At 41.9% G+C, this 19,501-nt stretch overlaps 1 protein-coding gene and 1 long non-coding RNA gene across 3 annotated transcripts; one reads left to right on the top strand and one right to left on the bottom strand.

The window, feature by feature from the left end:
- Positions 1-1,777: 1,777 nt before the first annotated feature.
- On the top strand, positions 1,778-19,187 carry E2F7 (E2F transcription factor 7). 2 transcript variants are annotated; one of them, XM_040063498.2, is made up of 13 exons: positions 1,778-1,792; positions 1,948-2,028; positions 4,480-4,755; positions 6,705-6,873; positions 9,304-9,585; positions 10,225-10,383; positions 11,551-11,688; positions 12,468-12,662; positions 13,279-13,363; positions 13,988-14,507; positions 15,382-15,652; positions 16,889-17,313; positions 18,277-19,187. In XM_040063498.2, the coding sequence occupies exons 2-13, from the start codon at positions 1,948-1,950 to the stop codon at positions 18,451-18,453; spliced, it is 2,778 nt and encodes a 925-aa protein (XP_039919432.1). In that variant the 5' UTR covers positions 1,778-1,792; the 3' UTR covers positions 18,454-19,187. The 2 variants fall into 2 exon arrangements, with proteins under 2 accessions (XP_039919432.1, XP_039919434.1); XM_040063500.2 differs by lacking the exon at positions 1,778-1,792 and having other exon boundaries at positions 1,877-1,953.
- LOC120752452 (uncharacterized) lies at positions 2,065-6,188 on the bottom strand. Its single transcript, XR_005700712.1, has 4 exons — positions 6,077-6,188; positions 5,299-5,482; positions 4,778-4,848; positions 2,065-3,010 (listed from the first exon to the last, which is right to left on the bottom strand). It is a non-coding gene; the product is annotated as an uncharacterized LOC120752452 (long non-coding RNA).
- Positions 19,188-19,501: the final 314 nt, after the last annotated feature.

Here is a 19,501-nt window from a genome sequence, read left to right as displayed (position 1 = left end):
GTGTCACTTTAAGTAGATGACTAAAAGGGACAGATGGCAATTTCCTGTCACTGGGCCTGCAGCACACAAGCAGGTTCTCAGCTGCTACACTCCTCTCGACTTCTTTCCTTTGGTCTAGAAATCAGGCCTGGGCTTGTCAGTCTGTGACATGAGATTCTGCTTACATTTTCCATGACTCTGCATTTCTTATTATTTTAATGGGTCTGTTTTCAGAGTTCCTATGAGTGAGAGCAGCAGTAATAGTTCACTCCTTAGAAATGTTTCTCTCTCCACATCTGCAAATATGTACTGAGAGACACACTTTGCAGTTATGGAAATAATGTTCCTCTTAAAAATAGGAAGGTTTTAAAAACATGAAGAGCTTTTTTGTATGGGGCCATTTTCCACGTTATTTTAATAAAAGGAGGTTCTCTGAGAGTTTATATTTCATTCTCTTCAGCAAACTATGGTGTACTGGAACTTTCTGAAAAGAAAAAATCAGAGCATTTTTTAAAAAAATAGACTATAATTAATGCAAGAGACAATATCCACCTGGTTTCTACATTCTTACTGAAAAGAACTTCTTCTATTCCTCAAAAATTACTAAGCGAATAATTTTATAAATTATCAGAACTGTGCCTTGGTTTTTTTTCTTTTGTGACAACTCATTAGTAGCTCATGAGCTATTTCAGAGGGAAGTCCTCCCACAACAAAACAGGACAGGAATAATGCAGCAGCATGTCTGCTGTTACCACAACTAAAAAAAAATCTTAAATACAAAAAGGAAAAAAAAACCAAACAAACAAAAACAAAAAAAACCAAACAAACAAACAAAAAAACCACACAACAAAAGCTTAAATACACTCCAGAAAAGAAATTAATTACACTGTGCAGAGCAAATTTCTCCAGGAAGGGTCTCAAGCTTAGAGCAATTACTTTCATGACTGAAGTATCCTGTATTGCAGAAAAGTATGATTTTGGCCATTTTGCCTTTTTGGGTTTTTTTTTGTTTTGTTTTGGTTTGGTTTGTTTTTCTTTTTGGCAATATTGCGTCTCCATAGTCTCAACAGGTACGACTGAAATCTCGTCACTGCACCGCTCCACAGGCTCCCGGGACTTGATAACTTTGGACAAGGCTCCCTTCCAGTTTTTCGTTTATCTCTGTATGAAATGAGGTACCAAAGCCGGGAAAGCCACAGAGCAGAGTCTCAGGAGAGAGAGCCAAAATTCCAGGCTGCTCCCCATGGCGTCTGCTCGCTCTACCTTCCCGGCAGCAGACTCGCTTCAGGGGATGAGGCGAACGATCATAACGCCGTCCGAGCTGCCCGGGGCCGCCGAGCCGCTCGACCCACACCCCGGGCGACGCGGCCCGGGCGCGGACACCGCGGCGGCGTTTCTTACGAGCCGCTGGCCGGGCGACCGAGGCGGCACCCGCCTCCGGCTGACTCAGCCCTACCTCCCCTCTCGCAGGTTTAAGGACGGGGGCAGCGGCTCCGGGAAAGAGGCAGGCGGCTCCCCGGGCACAGCCACCGCCGGCCCTTTCCCGCCCGGCGCGGTGGCGGCGGCGGGAAGGGCGCGGGAGGGGGAGGGCGGGGAGCGCCAAGAAAAGGAGCGAAACGGCTCCGCGCGGGCGGGAGCCCGGTCCCGCGCGCCCGATGCCGCGCGCCGCCTGACCGCGCGCTGATTGGCCGGCGGCGCGGCCGGGGCTCCCCGGCGGCCGCGCCTGATTGGCGGGATTGTAAAGCGATGTCTGAGGGCGCCTGGCGGGAGTGGCAGAGCCGCGCGCCCCCCGCGCGCCCCGGCCCCGGCCGAGGTGAGGGCGCGGAGCCCGCCGAGCCTCCCGCCCCCTCCCTTCCCTCCGTCCTTCCCTCCGTCCCCGCGAACGCAGCGCTGAGCAGCCGCGCTCCCCGCGGGGACGGGAGCGGCTCCTCTTAAGAGCCGAGCTTAAAGCGCCTTCTCGCTTTGCAGATGGAGGTGAGCATCCTGGCACTGCGGGACCTGGCGAGCGCCCGGCCGGGGCGGCGGGGCCGCGTCGAGGCGGCCCAGAAGGTGAGCGGGAGGGCCTGCGGCGGGTCCGGTCCGGTCCGGCGAGGCGCATTCCTTGTACGCGTTGTCCGGAGCCCCGGGCCGGTCAGTGCAGGGAGGAGAGGAAGAGGGAGGGAGGGCGGCGAGAGCGGTGGGCGCCACGGAGCCCCAGCTCCGCGAGTGCAGGGCCGCCTCCCGGGGGGCTTGGAGGGGGGTCGGGCTCTGGATCGTGCTTCTGTGGCTCCCGTGAGCAGCGTTTGAGGTGCTGCCCGTCGGACTGCTCTGCCCTGCTGGTTTGTACAGCAGCATCTTACCTACGAGCGCTTGGGGCACTGGGATGTCCAACGCTACCCTTAAGATTAAGTAGTCCAGTTTAAGAAGCCTGAGTCATGCCACCCTTGTCAGTAAGTGAAGTGATTGCATTCTGGTACCGGGAAGGCACCATTTAGCTTTCACCTGAGTGAAACTCACTCGGTGATCTCAAGTACCCCCAATGGCTACCATGTGGTAGGGTGGAGAGGGCTCTTGTAGAGACTCATGGTTCTAAAGGTAAGAACCTCCAGGCCTAACCTGGCACAGGAATAGATGGTATATAGTTCTTATTTAGCAGTAGTTTGAGCACGCTGATGGACACGTCCACTAGGCTTGCCTTCTGGTCTGTACTCATGAAGTGGTGTTCTCCAGTCAAAAGGCTAAGTAGGGCCACTCAGCAAGGAACAAGCTCGTGGTTTCCCTGCTGCCTCACCAGCCAGGAGACAGTATATGTAGGCTCTGGCATAACCTTGCTCTGTAATGTCTCTTGAACCAGATGCAATTCATGACCTGTTGTCCATGCTCAATCTTAGTCCTCCAAAATTCACACAGTTCTTGTCAGGTTCTGCTCCAGTTATATCAGAGATTTGTTTCAATTACTGCTTACATACTAAGTTCATCAAGCTGGCCTTTCCTGTCCCCTATCTCTTACTTGTACCAAGTGATCTTGCATTTTTGTGCAATACAGGTAGGACTTCACAGAGTGTTGCAGCCACAGGAATAAAAAAAAAAAAAAGGAGAGAGGGTAATAGTGTTTCTTACCTTGGCAGGTATTTATGAGAGTAGAAAATAAAGAACTGATAGTAGGAAATAAAGATTTGAAAAGGCATAGTCATGTTTTTCGTGTAGAACCACTGCTTTTTTTCATTGTGGTATTTACACAAACAAGATCTGAGGTACTGAAACAACAGGTTGCTTCAGGTGCCCTCACTGCAGTTCCATTACCATCAGCCATAATGAACAGGAACTTTAGGGGAAGATAGACTTCTGCATTACTTAAGGGTTGATTTGCTGCCAAACATGAAATTGCAAGAAAATATTGAGTGCCAACACTATATGAATATATATTCCAAGAAATACTATGGCCTCTAAATTGACTCCTGTTTATCATAGTGTGGTAAGTTACAACTGGCTGAGAGTTATTACATCCTTTAGGGTAATTCATAGGTGAATGTAAGCGGAAGTGTTCTTCATCAGTGCTCAGAGCACAATGCTTTTGATGTGCCAGATTTGTTTTCAGTCTGAGCGCTACAAAACTGCTAGTAAAAGCCAGTTTCTGTTGTTATTACAACTTTTTTCTGCTTTCTAGCTAGACTGTGCATGTTAGGATGACCTTTGGAATCACCGATTAAATGTAGTTAAATTACTCCAAGTAAAAGGCAAAACTTATGAAAGTTCTTGCAGTAATCCAGTATAAATTAAAATCTTTTTTCAGGCTTTTATTCAATTTCTGAATTGGATTTCTTGCAGCACAAAATAAAATAAGTTATATTGAGGATACCAATAATGCTTCCTTCAGTTGGTTCCTGAAAAAGTTTAATGGGAGCTAGGGACAGGAAGGAGATAAGCTTCATTCAGGAAATGATAAAAATCATCTGATGAATTAGACTTTTCCTCCTAACAGCTCTTAGTTGTAGTCAAGGAACAGTTATAGAGATTTTCTTGGTTGCTTTGAGCAGCAGACAGTGCAGATGCAAAACTTACCTTGTTGCACATGAGGTTACATCCCCTTTAGTCTGACATTTTGTGAGTTTGAGCTGCATCTGCAGCTGGCTTTGAATCTGGGACCTTTCAAACGGAACTCTGTTTTCTTGCTAAGTGTAATGTGGCCAGTGCATGATCTCAGTTTCCCTGCGATTTGGTGATTTATGTTTGTGGGCAATACTTTCTAATAATAACAGTCAGAGTTTAAAAGCCTAATAGGCCACAGGTTGGACTGGCTGACCTCAGGTTCTGGACTTCAAGGCAGTATCTCAACTACACTTCCTCCAGTACAGCATCATGTAGAATATTTTAATGTTCCCAACAAAAGTAGAAGAACTGTGCTAAATATAGCTATGAGTTCCAAGGCACAAGTCAGTAAAATTGATTTCATAAAAATCATGAAATTGATTGATTGAATGTTTTTTTTCTCTTGTGTCTAAAGAACTTTTTTTTTAATAGGAAAACATATTTGATCGAACCAGGATGGCCCCAGAGACTCCCATTAAGAATGAACCAATTGATTTATCGAAGCAAAAAGGCTGCACACCGGAACGAAATCCAATTACACCTGTTAAGATCACTGACAGACCTCAGCCTGATCCCTGGACTCCTACTGCTAACCTGAAGATTCTCATTAGTGCTGCTAGTCCTGACATGAGGGACAGGGAAAAGAAGAAAGAGCTCTTCAGACCCATAGAAAATAGTGAGCAGAGTGACGTGCCTGATTCATTACAGGTGAGACTCAGAACACAGTTACCTTATATTCAGATAGGATTTGCACCTTCCTTAAGTTGTTCCTCAGTTTTCTTCCATCTGGTTCTTTGCTACCTATGGAAAGGTGCAGAATTGTAAGACATTCCCCAAGACAGTTGCCTACACAGCACTGGCTGAGCAGTAGAACTTCAAGAGATGAAAGCTGTCTTAGCATGAACTGACCTGAGATTCCCTCAAGAGCCTGAATGTTACTTAAAAGGACAGTGAAGGATGTAAAGCATAAATGTGATTTTCCCCAGCTGAAGTACTTTTGAACTACATTAGAAAGAAACTTGCCATGTCTCTTTTAAACAAATGTTATTTTCAAAAACAAGTTTGACAATGAGAGAGCATGCTTTCCAGATCTTATGCCTCATCTGCAACTGTCCTACAAAGTGGTCCACCAAAACCTCTTCTTCCCACTTTTAACCCGAGCTCCTAACTAGTTGTCAGAAAGCAAGGTCATGCATTAAGATTTCTACTTCACAAGACTCAGGCAGTTAAGGGGTTGATTCCTGTCCTCACTTTAGGAAGTCTGTCCCAGGAGAGAATGACATCAAATTGTAGTAAGCATCAAAAACTGTTTTCTTCCTTCGTGCTCTTTTTTTTTTGTTGTTCCAATCACTGCTTTTCTTCTCCTCGTTTATTTCTTGTAGGATATCCTTCCTTGGTTATTTCAGCAACAGGAAAATAATTCTGGGTCCTCCTGCTGAGAAACATCATTTCATAGGTACAGATCACTCTAGAAGTGTAGTTTTTGCAGCAACTGCTGTAGCAACAGTAGTGTAGAAAATTCTGCAGTTTTCATAGTCGTAACAAAACAAACAATTCTCTAAAGATCATTCCTAACATAGTGTCCAGTAGGTAAAAAATAGTTAATGTTTAAGGTTAGTTCATTACCACTCCAAGCTTGCTAAGAGCACACAGCATTTTTGGGGTGGCTACTATAAAGAGTTCAAGTATTTTCTAGTTAATAAAACTTTCACTTAATAATTTCATCCACTTAGAAAGGTAACATACAAAAGAAGTAGAACTTTTACAGTAAGAATACTGCTATTTCCATACCATATAAAACTCAGTTCTATCAGAGCTCCAGCCTGCCACAAGATTACTTAGTTGCAACTAGCGAAGGACAGCTTAAGATCCCATAAGCAAAGAATAATGGGTTTCAACAGCTACCACTGCCTTCAGCTTTTCTTTGCCAGACGGCAAGGCTTCTTTTCCTTTTTATAACTGAGAAGAAAACCCCAGAGTTACCAGTGCAAAATAGTCCTCCATCAGTCTTGTTTTGTGATAAACGTACCTCTTCCAACATTTTTGCCATCGTTGTTGTGCTGGTTCCTATTTTTTTCCCACTGCAGGGACAGAAAGACCTCATTCAGGCTATCCTACAGAATTACTTAAGCTAACATCTTGACTAAGTTGAAGGTTTAAAGACTGAGTAGTACCTTTTATAGTTTCTGAGTGAAGTGCCCCCACCTATTCCCCAATCACCAGTTTCTTAAAGTGATAGAGTCACTGGAAAAGTCAGCAAAAAGAGGTATTTCAGGAGCTTCTTGATGACTTCTTCATCTCCTGTTTTATTAGATCCACAAGTGTTTGAGAGCATATTCTTCCTTCTTTCCAAAAGAAATACTCTTTCCAAGTATAATCTTATCATCTTATGATTTACTGGGGTTTTTTTTCCTTATGCATGACCACAATTTCATGATTGCACAGATAAGAGTTTTTCTGTAGGTATCTTTTTATGATGAAATAAGAAGGGCTTGCAATTGTGTTATCCAAGTGCTCTGTGCTTTCAAGGAATCCATGTTAATTTTTACTTAGAAAATCTGATCTTAAATATTGGTAACATCTGAAATATGCCTCACTTGACTATGCCTTGCTTTTAAAAGCTCTGCACTAAAGGGTTAACATTTATTTTTTAACAGTATGATATAGTAGATGACAACACGGTTGATGAATTTGAAAAGCAGAGACCCAGCAGAAAACAGAAAAGCTTAGGACTCTTGTGCCAAAAGTTTCTAGCTCGCTATCCAAATTATCCATTGTCAACAGAGAAAACTACCATTTCTTTGGATGAAGTGGCTTCAATTCTTGGTATGTATACCTGTGAAACTGGGGGAACTGATCATCTGGGGTAACCTAAGAGGTGGGCCTTCCAAATATCATATTCTAACAGACTACATTCAAGATTTGCCTTCCCCAGGGTCTGGATGCCCTTCTAATCATACTAATCAAGAGTTGGAAGTGCCTAATATTCTTCAGTGTCTTTGTTGTTTGATAGCACTACTATTTTGAAATCTGCTTTCTGACTTTCTGCACTTTTTACGAGACAGATCTTGCTTCCAGCTGTTTACCAGCTCTGTTGCTTTCTTAAATATTCAATATGTTGAACACTGAAAGAGATAGGATTTACAAACTCTCTGAAGGAGGACTTATAGACAACAAATTCTGTCAAAATGAGACATCTGGGGGAATGATTGCAAACTGGTCTGTGTAGGAGATCAGTTGTGTTTACTCCCTGAGTTCTGAACTTGTTTGATGTCATATTTTCTGGGATCTCATGGTTCATCGAAGTTACCTTAGCTTTAAATATCACCTTGTGACGGGAAGGGGCTGGGAGAATGGCAAGAGTACTGTGAGAAAATGTCTTGTATTGAGGCAGTGAAGAGGTTATGAGTAGCCTGTTTTCTGGTTCTGCTGTTAAGTTCGGTTTTAGTTAAAAGATTAATGAAATATCTGCAAGAAGTAATAAAACTTGGGAGAGAGGACTCAGCCAGGACACATTAATAACAAAAATATCTAAGTCCTTGGATACATTTCTTAGCTAGGAAGGGCTTTGCAAAATTTGACTTAAACTAAATAAATCTTGTATCTACATTTAGAACTTAGGTATTAACAGAAAAGATGTAGCAAAAATGAAATCTGTCTGTTTTGGGAAGAGAAGGAACAGAAGAATGATGTCTTCTGTGACTCTGTTAAGAAAGGCCTTGAATTTATTTGCCGTGGTAGAGTGAACTTGAAATAGGATAGAATACAGATTAGATAGATAGATAAAATACTTCTCAAATTTATTTTTCTTTTAGATTCTGCAGTTACTCTTTTATGTGTTTGCATGAGATGCTCATGCTCCAACCTTGTACAGTTGAACATGGATAGTGCTTTACTCTGTGTTGGGAGTGGCGTTACCTTGCTTTCCTAAATAATGGAAACTTTCTTCTAAAACTTATTGATGGAAATTTTTGCTCCCAGAAAGGGGAAGGTTTTGGCCGTCCTTCTCCCTTTGGTTTTCCCTTCCTTGCTTGTATCCACTTGCCTCAGTGACCACAAAATTAGCCCTTGCTGATGTTGCTGCTCTCAATGTAACGAGTGGTGTCTGTGATACAGCTTCTGATACAAATGTATATTGCTTTGTTCATGGAATACCTGCGGAAGGCCACAAAGGGAGCTGTGCTGCTGGTGCCTGACAGACAACAGGATAAGTGTAGCACTCTTGTTTTTCTGAATTATGTTTCGCTCCAAATTCTTCACACACTTGAATGTGCTCGTGATTTTTTCACCCAATATGTGTTTGAGGCTGGTATTATCTCTAATCTTCAGATAAGTAAAAAGGTACATTATGGTTTTGCCTCCCACAGGGAGGTTTTCAAAACCTTTCACCCTAACTAACACTTGTTCTGCTCAGCTGGTGTTAACTGTTAGAAGATTTTTGGTGCAGATGCTGCCACCAGCATTTAGTACTACATTGTGTTACTATATGTAACAGCCATGCTTCAAACAGCATGGAAACAAGCACTTAAGACAGGGAGCATTGCCACCAACCTGTTCATATTCAGTCCTCAACCTTGCTCACATCAGTCAGGTTGAACTAAAGTTGGACGTATTTCATAAATTTCCCATAGGTGTGGGTACAGCCAGCACTGATGATTTATTTCTGTTGTGTTTGGGAGCAGTAGGTCTCATTCTACACCACTCTGCACCTTGTGAAGTTTTTGATGCCCCTTTACTTGGTACTTGCTTAGCTAGTAAAAGTAATTGTGTCACTGTAAGTGCAAGTGGCAGACTGCACTACCCTTGGTTCCTGTATGAGGGGCTTTCATCTCTGTGCTGTGGCAGACCTTTTTCTGCCCTCTGTTACACACAGGCTTGTGTACAGGTACATGTCTGAATGTTGAAGCTCTCTACAAGGAAGGGCCAAAGTGCTCTGAAAACCCTGAAACAGTTTGGGTAGGTCTGAGTGAATGGGGCTGGCAGACTGCAATCAGTTCTCAACACAGTGTAGGTGCATTAAACCTGAAGCCATGGCTGGGCTGGAAGTTAAGAGAATGGACAAAGAGCAGCACACCGTGAAGCTGGCCACGCATAAGTCAGATTTTCAGTGTGCAAATATAGATGTATCTAATAGAATGTACCCACATGAACATTGAAAGTGTCTGTTAGAGAACAACCTGTTCTCTGTCTGCTTCTGGTGAACTAAAATGAGCATCTATGTCTTTTTTTATCTGTTTCCCCCCACTTCCCAAACAGGGGTTGAGAGGAGACGAATTTACGATATCGTGAACGTCCTGGAGTCATTGCACTTGGTCAGCCGTGTGGCCAAGAATCAATACTGCTGGCATGGGCGGCACAACCTCAGCCAAACTCTGAAAATGCTTCAGGAGGCTGGAGAGCTACAGTATGGAGAGTTAATGACCTCACAGCACAAGGACCAGGACTTAGAGTACAAATTTGGAGAAAGGAAAAAGGAAACTATTCCAGATTCTCAAGACAGACCATTTCTGGACTTTTCAGAACCAGATTGCAGCTCTGGTAAGATGATTACTAAATGTGTGATGATACACAGACTCAAGTCTCTTTTTCCAGTTTACTGTGTCACTTTTTCCCTTGTTTTGCCTTTAAATGAAATAATAAAAAGATATCCTTTGCAAAAAGGTGCTGAATACACCATGGAAGGTGCAGAATTCTTCCTTCCATTCTGTCCCTAGCATAGCTCTTAAGACAGATTTTTCTCTCTCTCTTGCAGACTGGCAGGAAGTTCTGCTGGAAAATCCAGTTCTTTCCCCACCTGTATCTGACAGTAAATGCTTTATCCTGACAGAAAGCACCATCTTCATTTGTCCACTCTTTGCATGCTGCCCATATAACATATAATGGTTTTAAGTTACAAAGTCCATTAGAGTCGCAAAATTATAGTGGCACAAAACTGTGTAACATAACATAGGATCAACTTCGGAATTTCTAAAAGCTATTTCTGCAAGTTTGAATTTTTATTGCCTTTTGAAGTGAGACTCCTGTCTGCATTAATCAGTTAATTGCTGCCTTCAATAAAATTCTGCTTTCTGGCAAGGAAATGCTTTACTTATTTTGTGTGTGAGAAACCATCTTACTAGTTTACTGGCTGTGAAGGATGACATATGCTAAGAGGCTTGGGTATTATTTGTAACACAGCATCTGCAAACAGCAGAAAGGACAAGTCATTGCGGATTATGAGCCAAAAGTTTGTCATGCTGTTCCTTGTCTCCAAGACCAAGATAGTCACTCTGGACATCGCAGCAAAGATACTGATAGAAGAAACCCAAGATACAGTGGACCACAGCAAATTTAAAAGTAAGATGGCTAATGAGAGGCAAATTAATCTGTCAGTGAGTAAAGAAAATGGGGCATGTTTGGACTGACACTAAACAGACACCAGTATGTAACAATAAAAGCAATTTGTGCATCTTTTCCTGGAATATATTCTGGGTTTTTTTCATTGCAAATGCATATTTGTGAAAACAGAGCTTGGTGTGGGGAAAAGTCACTTTGACAATTATCTCTCAAGTTCAGCTTCAGAATAAAGAAGAAAATTTGTTGTTGTTGATTTTTTTTTCATACTTAAACCCTGTTTCCTGTACTGCTCTAAATGATGTTTCAGAAGTGAAACATGTTGTTTAATTGAATGGAATTAATTTTCTCTCTACAGAAATATGTTCCTTCTCCTTTTAACCTAGGAAATCTTTTACTTAGCATTACTAAACAAATCTTCTGAGATAAAGACTTCAAGTCTTTAAAATACTTTTAAAATAAAGTACTTGCACTTCAGTCTTGAAATTCTTCCCCAAATATAAGAATAAACCTGAGGAGTTCAGCTGGAAAATATGTGGGTAACATAGTCAGCTCAAAGATGTTATTTACTAGAGTCACAGAGATTCTTCTGAGTGTGTTACACTTTTAAAAATCATAAATATGTGTCCTCTTGTGATCAGCTGTGCACTGTTGTGCCTCTTGCCCCCAACTTCTCTTTACCCATGTGGAGATAGAGTTGCCTTTTCTGGGCAAGTTGATCACTTCCTAACCTATTTCCATCAGAATGAGGAAGGTGAGTTTAAACCTGAGCATCTAAGATATAAAGTAGCAGTGACAATCATGGGGGGAGCTGGCAAGGCAGGCTTCATAAGAGGTTTTTTTTCCTTTATGCATGACCACAATTTTATGATTGCACAGATAAGAGTTTTTCTGTAGGTATCTTGTGTGATGAAATAAGAAGAGCTTGCAATTGTGTTATCCAAGTGCTCTGTGCTTTCAAAGAGTCCATGTTTTTTTTACTTAGAAAATTGGATCTTAAATATCGGTAACATCTGTGGTAACCACTTCCTATGGCCTAAGTCCATGCCAATTTGGTTTTGCCCACCTCATCTATGAAAGCTGTGGTGATAGTCTGGAATGAAATTATCACATAAATATGTCCTGTATGCATTGTAAACCTGACTATTATCTACTCCTGCCTTTTGTTAGCAAAGGTACGAAGACTGTATGATATCGCGAACGTTCTCACCAGCCTAGGCTTGATCAAGAAAGTCCATGTCACAGAGGAACGAGGACGCAAACCAGCTTTCAAGTGGATTGGGCCTGTGGAATTCCCTGAAAAGACTGGTAACTTGTGTAGCTTGCATTTATATTCTTTTTGCTTTGACAGTCCCTTTCCAAGTGGTAAAAATTTGCTTTCTCTGTGTAAAGAACTGCTGCCAGTTCAACATTTGCCCTTGTTAGACTTTGTGCCCAAGATCTGGATCTGTGGAGGGATGTTGAAGTGTACTGTGTCTTGTACGTATTTTTACACTGTATGAATTGTAGAGCAATAGCAGATAGCACTGACATCTTCAAATCTGGGCCTACAGCTGTTCTGGGTTGGAAAATTTTGGTAATTCTGTAATAATTACAGCAATAACAGTAATTATTTTCTTTGTAAAGGGACGTGCCAAGGTAGAGCAGGGCTGTATCTCACATATGGCCCCTTTTACAAAAGCTTTGTCTGCAAAAAACACGGTGGTGGGACAGAGTGTCTCTGTAAGCTGGTGTTCCTTGACTAGAAGCTAGAGCAAAGGGAAGCCCTTTGGCTTTGATATTTGCATCAGGACAGTGCCAGGAAGAAGTAAAAGTGAAGGATAATGTAAATACTATCTTAGTACCCTTTCTCCTCCTGGCTAGCACACTAGAATGTAGCTGCTGCAGCTGCTATGGAATGGATAGGAAGGAAGCCCTTACCTTGTCTACTGGTGCTTACTGAGTTCTAGGTTTGTCTCGGTGTTGTGTGGTTTGAGCTAATATGGAGGTTGCCTCTTCCCTCAACGCAAAGTTTGGTAATATGGCAGAAACCTCAATGATGAGCTGCGTTACCTGAAGGACGGTGGTACAATATTGTGTCCCTACAGATGAGCTGAGTGGGCGTAGCCCAACATCAGACCCTCTGCCGGGGACACAGAGAGAAGCCTCTGTCCAGCACCAGACCAGTGCTACTGGAAAGCAAAGGTTTACACGTCACGCTTCATTTAACAGTTCACAGCCTTGTGAAGCAACCAGAAGGAAGGTCAGTTCTGAGCCTAACAGCCCACGTCAAGCAAAGCAAGGTAACTACTAATTAAGCATGTTCTTTTCTATCCCACTGGACCTGCCCAGATGAGGGCATGCACCAATTTAAGGCACCTGATTGGGTGAATCAGCATGATTAAAAATATTAATTACTCTTGGGAGGTACCTATATTTCTGCTGTTCATGTGATAATGAAACTTTTGGTTTAGAACCTCCAGTCAAATGTCTAAAGGTACATGAGGTGAATCTGGGCCATACTGCAATTGGATCTGCAGTTTATTTTCTGCAGGTAAATGTTTCTGTTCTGTACTAACTGCAACTATACTACAATTTCTTCTGTGAAAACTTGATTAAGAAAAAATCTTTAGCCACAAAATGCTTGCTTTATTTTATGGTTCCTAATATAGTGAAATTTACTGTAACAATCTAACGGATAGTTGTTACAAAAAATAAAGTAATTAGGGGGATTTTCACAGTTCCCTCTTATAGGAAATAACAATGTTGAACACGTCTCCAGTGGGACTAGAGAGTTCTGAATGTCTTGCAGATTCTAGCTCTAGGTGATTAATTATAGTAATTATTTTAAATGGCCAGTATCAAAATATGCTTGGTAAACCTATCTGTGATTAATTGAATGCCTCTTTGTTCTTTCAGCCTCTATTGTGAATTTGGATGAAAATTATTCCAGAATGATAAATCTAGCAGCTGTCTGCAGGCAGAAAATAGAGGAAGATACTGGGTACGTTGCTCTTAACTCTTGTCCAGTTGCAGCTTTGTGCTTGTCATGCTTAGTTTAATAGATTCCATTGGTGAGACTGAGATTAAAAAATTGTCATAAAATCTCATTATTACAATTTTAATACTGGTAGATGTCAGCATGGCTTTTTATTTTAATGGTCATTTTACATCCACTTGCACTTGTACCAGTGTTGGTGTTTTGTTTCAGTAGTTCTTTCTGTCATATGTGTTTATATAGGTCATTCCTTTGACCTATTGTCTGGGTAGGATGAGCAAATTATGATTCCATGGAAGGGCATCTCTGTCTCTCATCTATCTTCTCTACATCTATTCCAATTTGAATTCATTTGTGAATGATTCACAAGTCAAGTGCAGCCAAAAGCATTATTGGTCCACCAAAAACCTGAGAACTCTGCTTCTGTGTAATTAAAAATGATAAAAAGAAGACCCTTCTTCTAAACTTAAAATTGTGTAAAAATTGTTGTTTGGGGGTGGAATTTTTCCACATTTATTTCCAAACATGTATCTCTTTGCTTCTGAGGATAAAATAGGGGTTTAATTTTGGAATAAATGTTTTTCCTCTTTTCATTACTATTTGGTTTTTTTTGTTTTTGTTTCTTTTTAGGAATAAAGCTTGTGACATCAAAACAATACTAAATTCAGCAAAGAACTCCAACACAAGCTTACCTTTGTCCCTTCTTCCGGTTCCTGGGGACTCTGATTTTTGTGTTAACCCTTTGCCTCAGGCAGTTTTCCCTGTGGTTCAGGCAGATGTGCCAAGCTTCTCACTACCAATTGGCATCAGCAGCCAGGCTTCACACCCTTCCACACCAGCAGCCTCCAAAACAGAAAATGGAAAACCTGCCCTGGTCCCCAACCAACCCTTCCTGTGCTTCCCATCTTCACCCCTTTTTATGTTGTGTGGTGGTATTCAGGAAAATAACTCGAGTGAGCTCCTGCCCACTGCAGGAGACCTTGGGAACAGGAGCGCAGAAGCTCAGGCAGCCATAGCTCCCAGTGTCTGCCAAAAACGCAGCTCCCACAAGTGCTCCTCGCCCTCTGCACCTGTAGATGATGAAGAGCCAGCAGCTAAAAAGCAGACGTTGGAACACAGTTTTCTGCCCCTCTCACTTGTAGTACCCAAGGTAAAGTGAATCTCATTATCACTTAGGCTTTCCCATAGTAAGGAAAGATTTTTGCCTAAGACTGTTTTCAGAAGGTTAAATTCAGTACACTGCTCTTGAGAGATAAAAATGCTGCCTCCTACATGTTAATAAACTTGCAAGTGGGCTGTGTCAGGAAGTATAAGCATTAACTGGGAGGTGTTTTCACACTAGCAGGGGAAAATGGACTTGGATTTCTTTGCATAGTGATGTGATGCTCAGCTGTTCTTTGGAATTAGCATCCTGATCATTTTCTTCAGCAAAGCAATGGGTCAAAGGGGAAGAAATCAATGTAATTATTTCTTCTCATCTTCCCCTTTAGTTTGGGCTTTCCCAGGCAGCAGCAGCATTGCTTACTGCACAGAGCTATAGCAAATGTGACTTGTTCTTTTCCCCTACTCTCCAGCCTGAGCCTCTCTCTGAGGCCCAGCGTTACCCACAGTAGGCTGGTGAGAGAGAGATGATGATGATGAAGGTGATGCGTAGTTATCGCAGAATTCACTTAAATACTGAAAGAAGGGGTCAGACTCAAGACCATATTATATAAACCATTTGAATATTGAATATAAACAGTTTGAAACAAGTGTTTTTCCTTATCAATAAAAAAGTAATCCCAGAGGTCAGGTATTTCTTATGTAGTGTATCCAAGTACTGAATGTGAGCTACAGCAAAGGGCACAGGGTTTAGGCATCACTAATATGGCTCTTCAAACCCTCAAACAAAATTTTCAACTTGGTGGTATGCTAATCAGGTTTGTGCTGCTCCTTTGCACAGATGTAGAAGGAAGGTGCATAAGAGGTATTGCATTGTTTTATTTCAGTTTGGAATCTTTGTTTCCACTTTTGTTTTTGATTAGGAGCCTTCTGAGTCTCCCAAGGCAGAATCTTCCCCAGGAAGTGGCTGTTCAGCTGCTGTACATCTAGAAACGGATAGTTTTGACCTTGCAAGTCCTGCTGCTCCAGAGGCGGCAAACAAGGAGTCCGTTAAGCCTTTTGATTGTCAGGAGCAAGAAAAACAATCTCAGAACAAAGACCCTGATGAACCCCCTCCAGGAAATGAGCACATCTCTAAAGAAAATGCCAATCAGCCTTTCCAACCACAGTATCTTTATGTTCAGCCTACTGCTGGTAAGGACAGCCATGAGATCTGGATGCACCCAAACCCCTGTATCTGTTCAGTGAGCAAACACTGAGTCCTACAAATAGGTGAATATTTGGTATAAAAAACCCTGACTGCAGTTCTCTGTAGCAGTTTGTTAACTCTGAAATCTCTTGACTCAGTGTGAACTGTCGCTTCTCTGAAAAGAGACATTTTTCTGAGATTCCCAAATATGAATAGCATTGAATAATGTGGGGTTTGCATGCCTGAATTATGTGCAGCAAAAAAAAGACACTTACCCAGCATTCAAAACTCAAAGGAGCTGGAAGTCTAGATTTAGCAGTAAGCTGGCCAATATAGAACAGCAGCATCCCCTAAGTGTTTGAATTTCATCACTTCCAAACTTTGTACTGTCTTGTAACATGCACTATCAGTATAACCCCTGAAACCCAAGGCACTGGCAATGTAGCCAGCCCAGCTTGTAGAACACTCTGGGGGTCTAGAGGAAGCAGCTGAAAGTATTGCAATGGGATTTTGTGTCCACCATGTTTTATGCCTGTGTTTGTGTGCAGTGGATGACTGCTTTGTAGGAATAGGACTTGTGGCAGATTCCCATGACTACTGCTTTAATCTTTGATTCACTCGTGACATGGAGTTGGCTCTATGGCATTTCACTTAGGTTGGAGATGCTCGGTTTAAAAATGCTGATCCTGGTGTTTTGGGAGGTCAGATGAACTGGAAGCCAGAATAGCTTCTACTTCAACACAGTAGTTCAGCTGTTCTCAACAAAATTAATGCCTCTGTGAAATATCGTTGTGGGTGTCTCCCATTTGTTGGGTTTGATTTGTCTAGGTTTTTTTTCCTCATTAAAAGTAATGTATATGTTTATATACATATAGCAGAGGATGATTCCAGTTAATGAAAAAAAGTTTGTTTAGCCAGGATGTTGCTTGTAATTGAAGTAAGAAGCAGAAAACAGCAAGGGGTGTGATTGGTATGTATATAACCTAAGTAAACGGATGCAGGTACAGTGAATAGACAAGTAGGGGGAAAATGGAGACAGATAGGAAAGATAGCTGGACAGAAGAGTTAGGAGGTTGTGACAGTTTTCTTCCTTTTTTTTTTAATTGTTTTTGTCACAGTTTACTTACTAGGCAGGATTTTCTTTATTGTCACACATTTTTCCTATGGTAGATGAAGTTATTAGTAGTTTAATTCCCTTTTTCAGGTTTATTAATGCTTTGTTTTTTCTCTCTTTGGTTTAGGATTAAGCAGTTTTAATTTCCTGTTCTCTGCAAACCAAGCCCCTGGTGCCATCAGCCTGGCTGCGAACCAGATGCCTTCTCTAAGTGTACCCTGTGTCATGGTGCCATCAGCAGCCTTGGCTTCCTTCCCTCTCGTCTGCTCTCCCTCATTCACCAGCCCTCTTTCCTCAGCTCCTGATGGCTCCTTCTCAGCTGCTGCCTCCACAAATCTCAGTGTATCCAGCCTGGCATCAACCACCCCTGTGTTCATAAGCACCACGGCCGTTGTCACCCCCAAGGTGTCACCTGCACCTTCGGTGGATCCACAGCAGCTGCCTCACCCTGCTCTGCACCTGAGTCCTGTGCTTACCAGATCTTGCAGTGCTGTTAAGCTGGACTCCTCTGTGTGTATGGGACACCCGGTGACCCTTCTGAAGCTGCAGCAGGTAAGGGGGAAAGGTGAACAGCAGCAGTGATGTAAGAGCTGTGCCAGGGGCCTGATGGCAGCGTGTACCGCAGGGTGGTGCCTCTGTGTCACTGCTGAGAGTTGGTGTCATCCCCTTAGCCTGTGTGTGTCCATCTTAGCAGTGGCACAGGGTGTTTGAATACATAGCCCATAGCCCATTTAGTCCTGAGTGGTGAAGTGGTTTTAGAACTCTTAGAGAAATTCTAAAATCCCCCAGCAATCTAAGGGTTTTTTTCCCCATCTGACAGTGTCATGGTGTGCTATGCAATGGCTACAGAAAAACAGTAGAAGGACAGGAGGATTATGCATCAGAATTCAGGAATCAGCTGGCTGCAACACTTTGAGGTAGTAGTGTCCTGGGTTATCCCTTCAGCCCTTTTCTGATCTCTCTTCACTATGTAATAGAAAAGTAATAGCAGCATAAAAGCTGAGTGAAAACAGTTATTCTTGTGGGATTGTTCATCTTTTTGTATAAAGATTTTTTTTTAATTTACCATAGAACCAGATTATTGGTTAAAAAAATCAGAAATTCAAACGTGAATGAGAACTCATTTATCTGAAATATGAGTGACATAAAACATAACAAATAACAAAAGTGAGTAGAACATCATGGAAGAGAGACATTTAAGCTAAAGGACAAGATTGGCATAAGAACAAATGAGTATGAACTAATTACGAAAAAATTCAAGTTGGAAATGAGATAAAGCAGCGATGTACTGGCATCCGGTTCCAGAATGAAAAGCAGGGGCAAAGCTCATAGCTTTTCACATGGAGCTCCTGAAGGAGTGTGTAGCAGGGTACAGAAGTTAATGTCTCCCAGCTGTTTGCCTGCTTGTGTGTGTAGGCTTTGAGAAAACCCTGCCAAATCACTTTGTTTTTGTTTGTTTATTTTTGTGTGTGTGTTTTGTTGTGTTTTTTGTTTGTGGGTTTTTTTCACAAATAGCCTTCGTCAGCTCCTCTCACTCCCAAGAGTATTCGTCCTGCTCATCATGAAGCATTTTTCAAAACTCCTGGAAGTTTTGGAGACCCTGTGGCATGGAAGAAAAATGAAGGCAACCAGACCAGAAATGCCAGCTCTGTGCAGAGGAGGCTGGAAATCTCTAGTACCAGCCCTGACTAATTCCACTCTTTGCAAGGGGTGGGCAGATTGTCCTCAGACCCTATATGAATTACAAAAGAACAAGCTCTTACCTGGCAAGAGGAGCACGTTAAAATGTCACCCCTTTTGGCATGCTTCCCCACTATCTATTCACCCACTGGTTCTTCAAAATTACCCTTGGTACAGAAATCCTTTTACTGAATTGTTCCTTCACTACTGATATGAATTCAGATTGTCTGCTTCACACAGCCTTGTGGGCATGTGATTTTAATTTGGAAAACTCTATTTATTTCTGTGAGGAGATGCAAACGTTCTTTTTAAGTCCCATGGGGTTCTTTATTTATGGTTTTAAGTAAGATGCCTAGCACTTATCTGGGGTAAGCATTTCAATTGCATGTACTCTACTTACCCTGAGTAAATCTGTGGTGAAAATGATAAACTTTTGCAGTTGTGAGAGCAACTGCTTCCTTGGTTCCAATCTGTCAAATGATGCCTCTGCAGTGCAGCCTCTTGCTTTTAATTTTGTATGTTGGAGTGGGATTAGTGAAAAAAAGGATTTTTGCAGTCGAAAAATAACAGATTTTCTCAGGGTAGGATTACTTGAATGTCAGTTGGTTGTTGTACAATTTGCCCTGCACTTGTGATTAGAAAAACCTAATAATAACACAGTATGATTGAATGTATACATGTGAAAAATATTAAGACCAAAATAACTGTGAATGTTAACATTTTTATAGTTGTGTTAATGAACTGTATTAGTCCTTGGATTGGTTGGGGTTTTTTTTTACTTTTACTTTGAGCAAAATATGCAAGTTAGATGGAAAGAATACAAAACCTGAATCCTTAAACAGATTTGACAAAGTGATTTGAGAGTGGCAAACCACTGAGAGGACTGTGCGAAGATTTAATGTCCTGTTTAAATATCCAGTCTAAACTTTACGACCAAGGAATGCTGATAAGTCATTAACCTCATTCATTATTAGATTCAGTCTAACCTGAGTCTACTAAGTGCCTACTTAGCTGTTTACTTAAGTGTACTTAAGGAGTATGTACTTAAGTGCCTAACTCT

Source organism: Hirundo rustica, chromosome 4 (genome assembly GCF_015227805.2).
Source record: "Hirundo rustica isolate bHirRus1 chromosome 4, bHirRus1.pri.v3, whole genome shotgun sequence".
NCBI classification, from domain to species: Eukaryota; Metazoa; Chordata; class Aves; order Passeriformes; family Hirundinidae; genus Hirundo; species Hirundo rustica.
Note: the sequence above shows the minus strand (reverse complement) of the source record. Positions and strands in the feature narration are given on the sequence as shown.

Coding starts and splice junctions, on each gene's coding strand:
- E2F7 (XM_040063498.2), top strand. CDS start 1,948: ATGGAGGTGAGCATCCTGGCACTGCGGGACCTGGCGAGCGCCCGGCCG. Junction 4,756..6,704: donor ACGTGCCTGATTCATTACAG/GTGAGACTCAGA, acceptor ATTTTTTAACAG/TATGATATAGTAGATGACAA. Junction 9,586..10,224: donor AGAACCAGATTGCAGCTCTG/GTAAGATGATTA, acceptor TTTGTAACACAG/CATCTGCAAACAGCAGAAAG.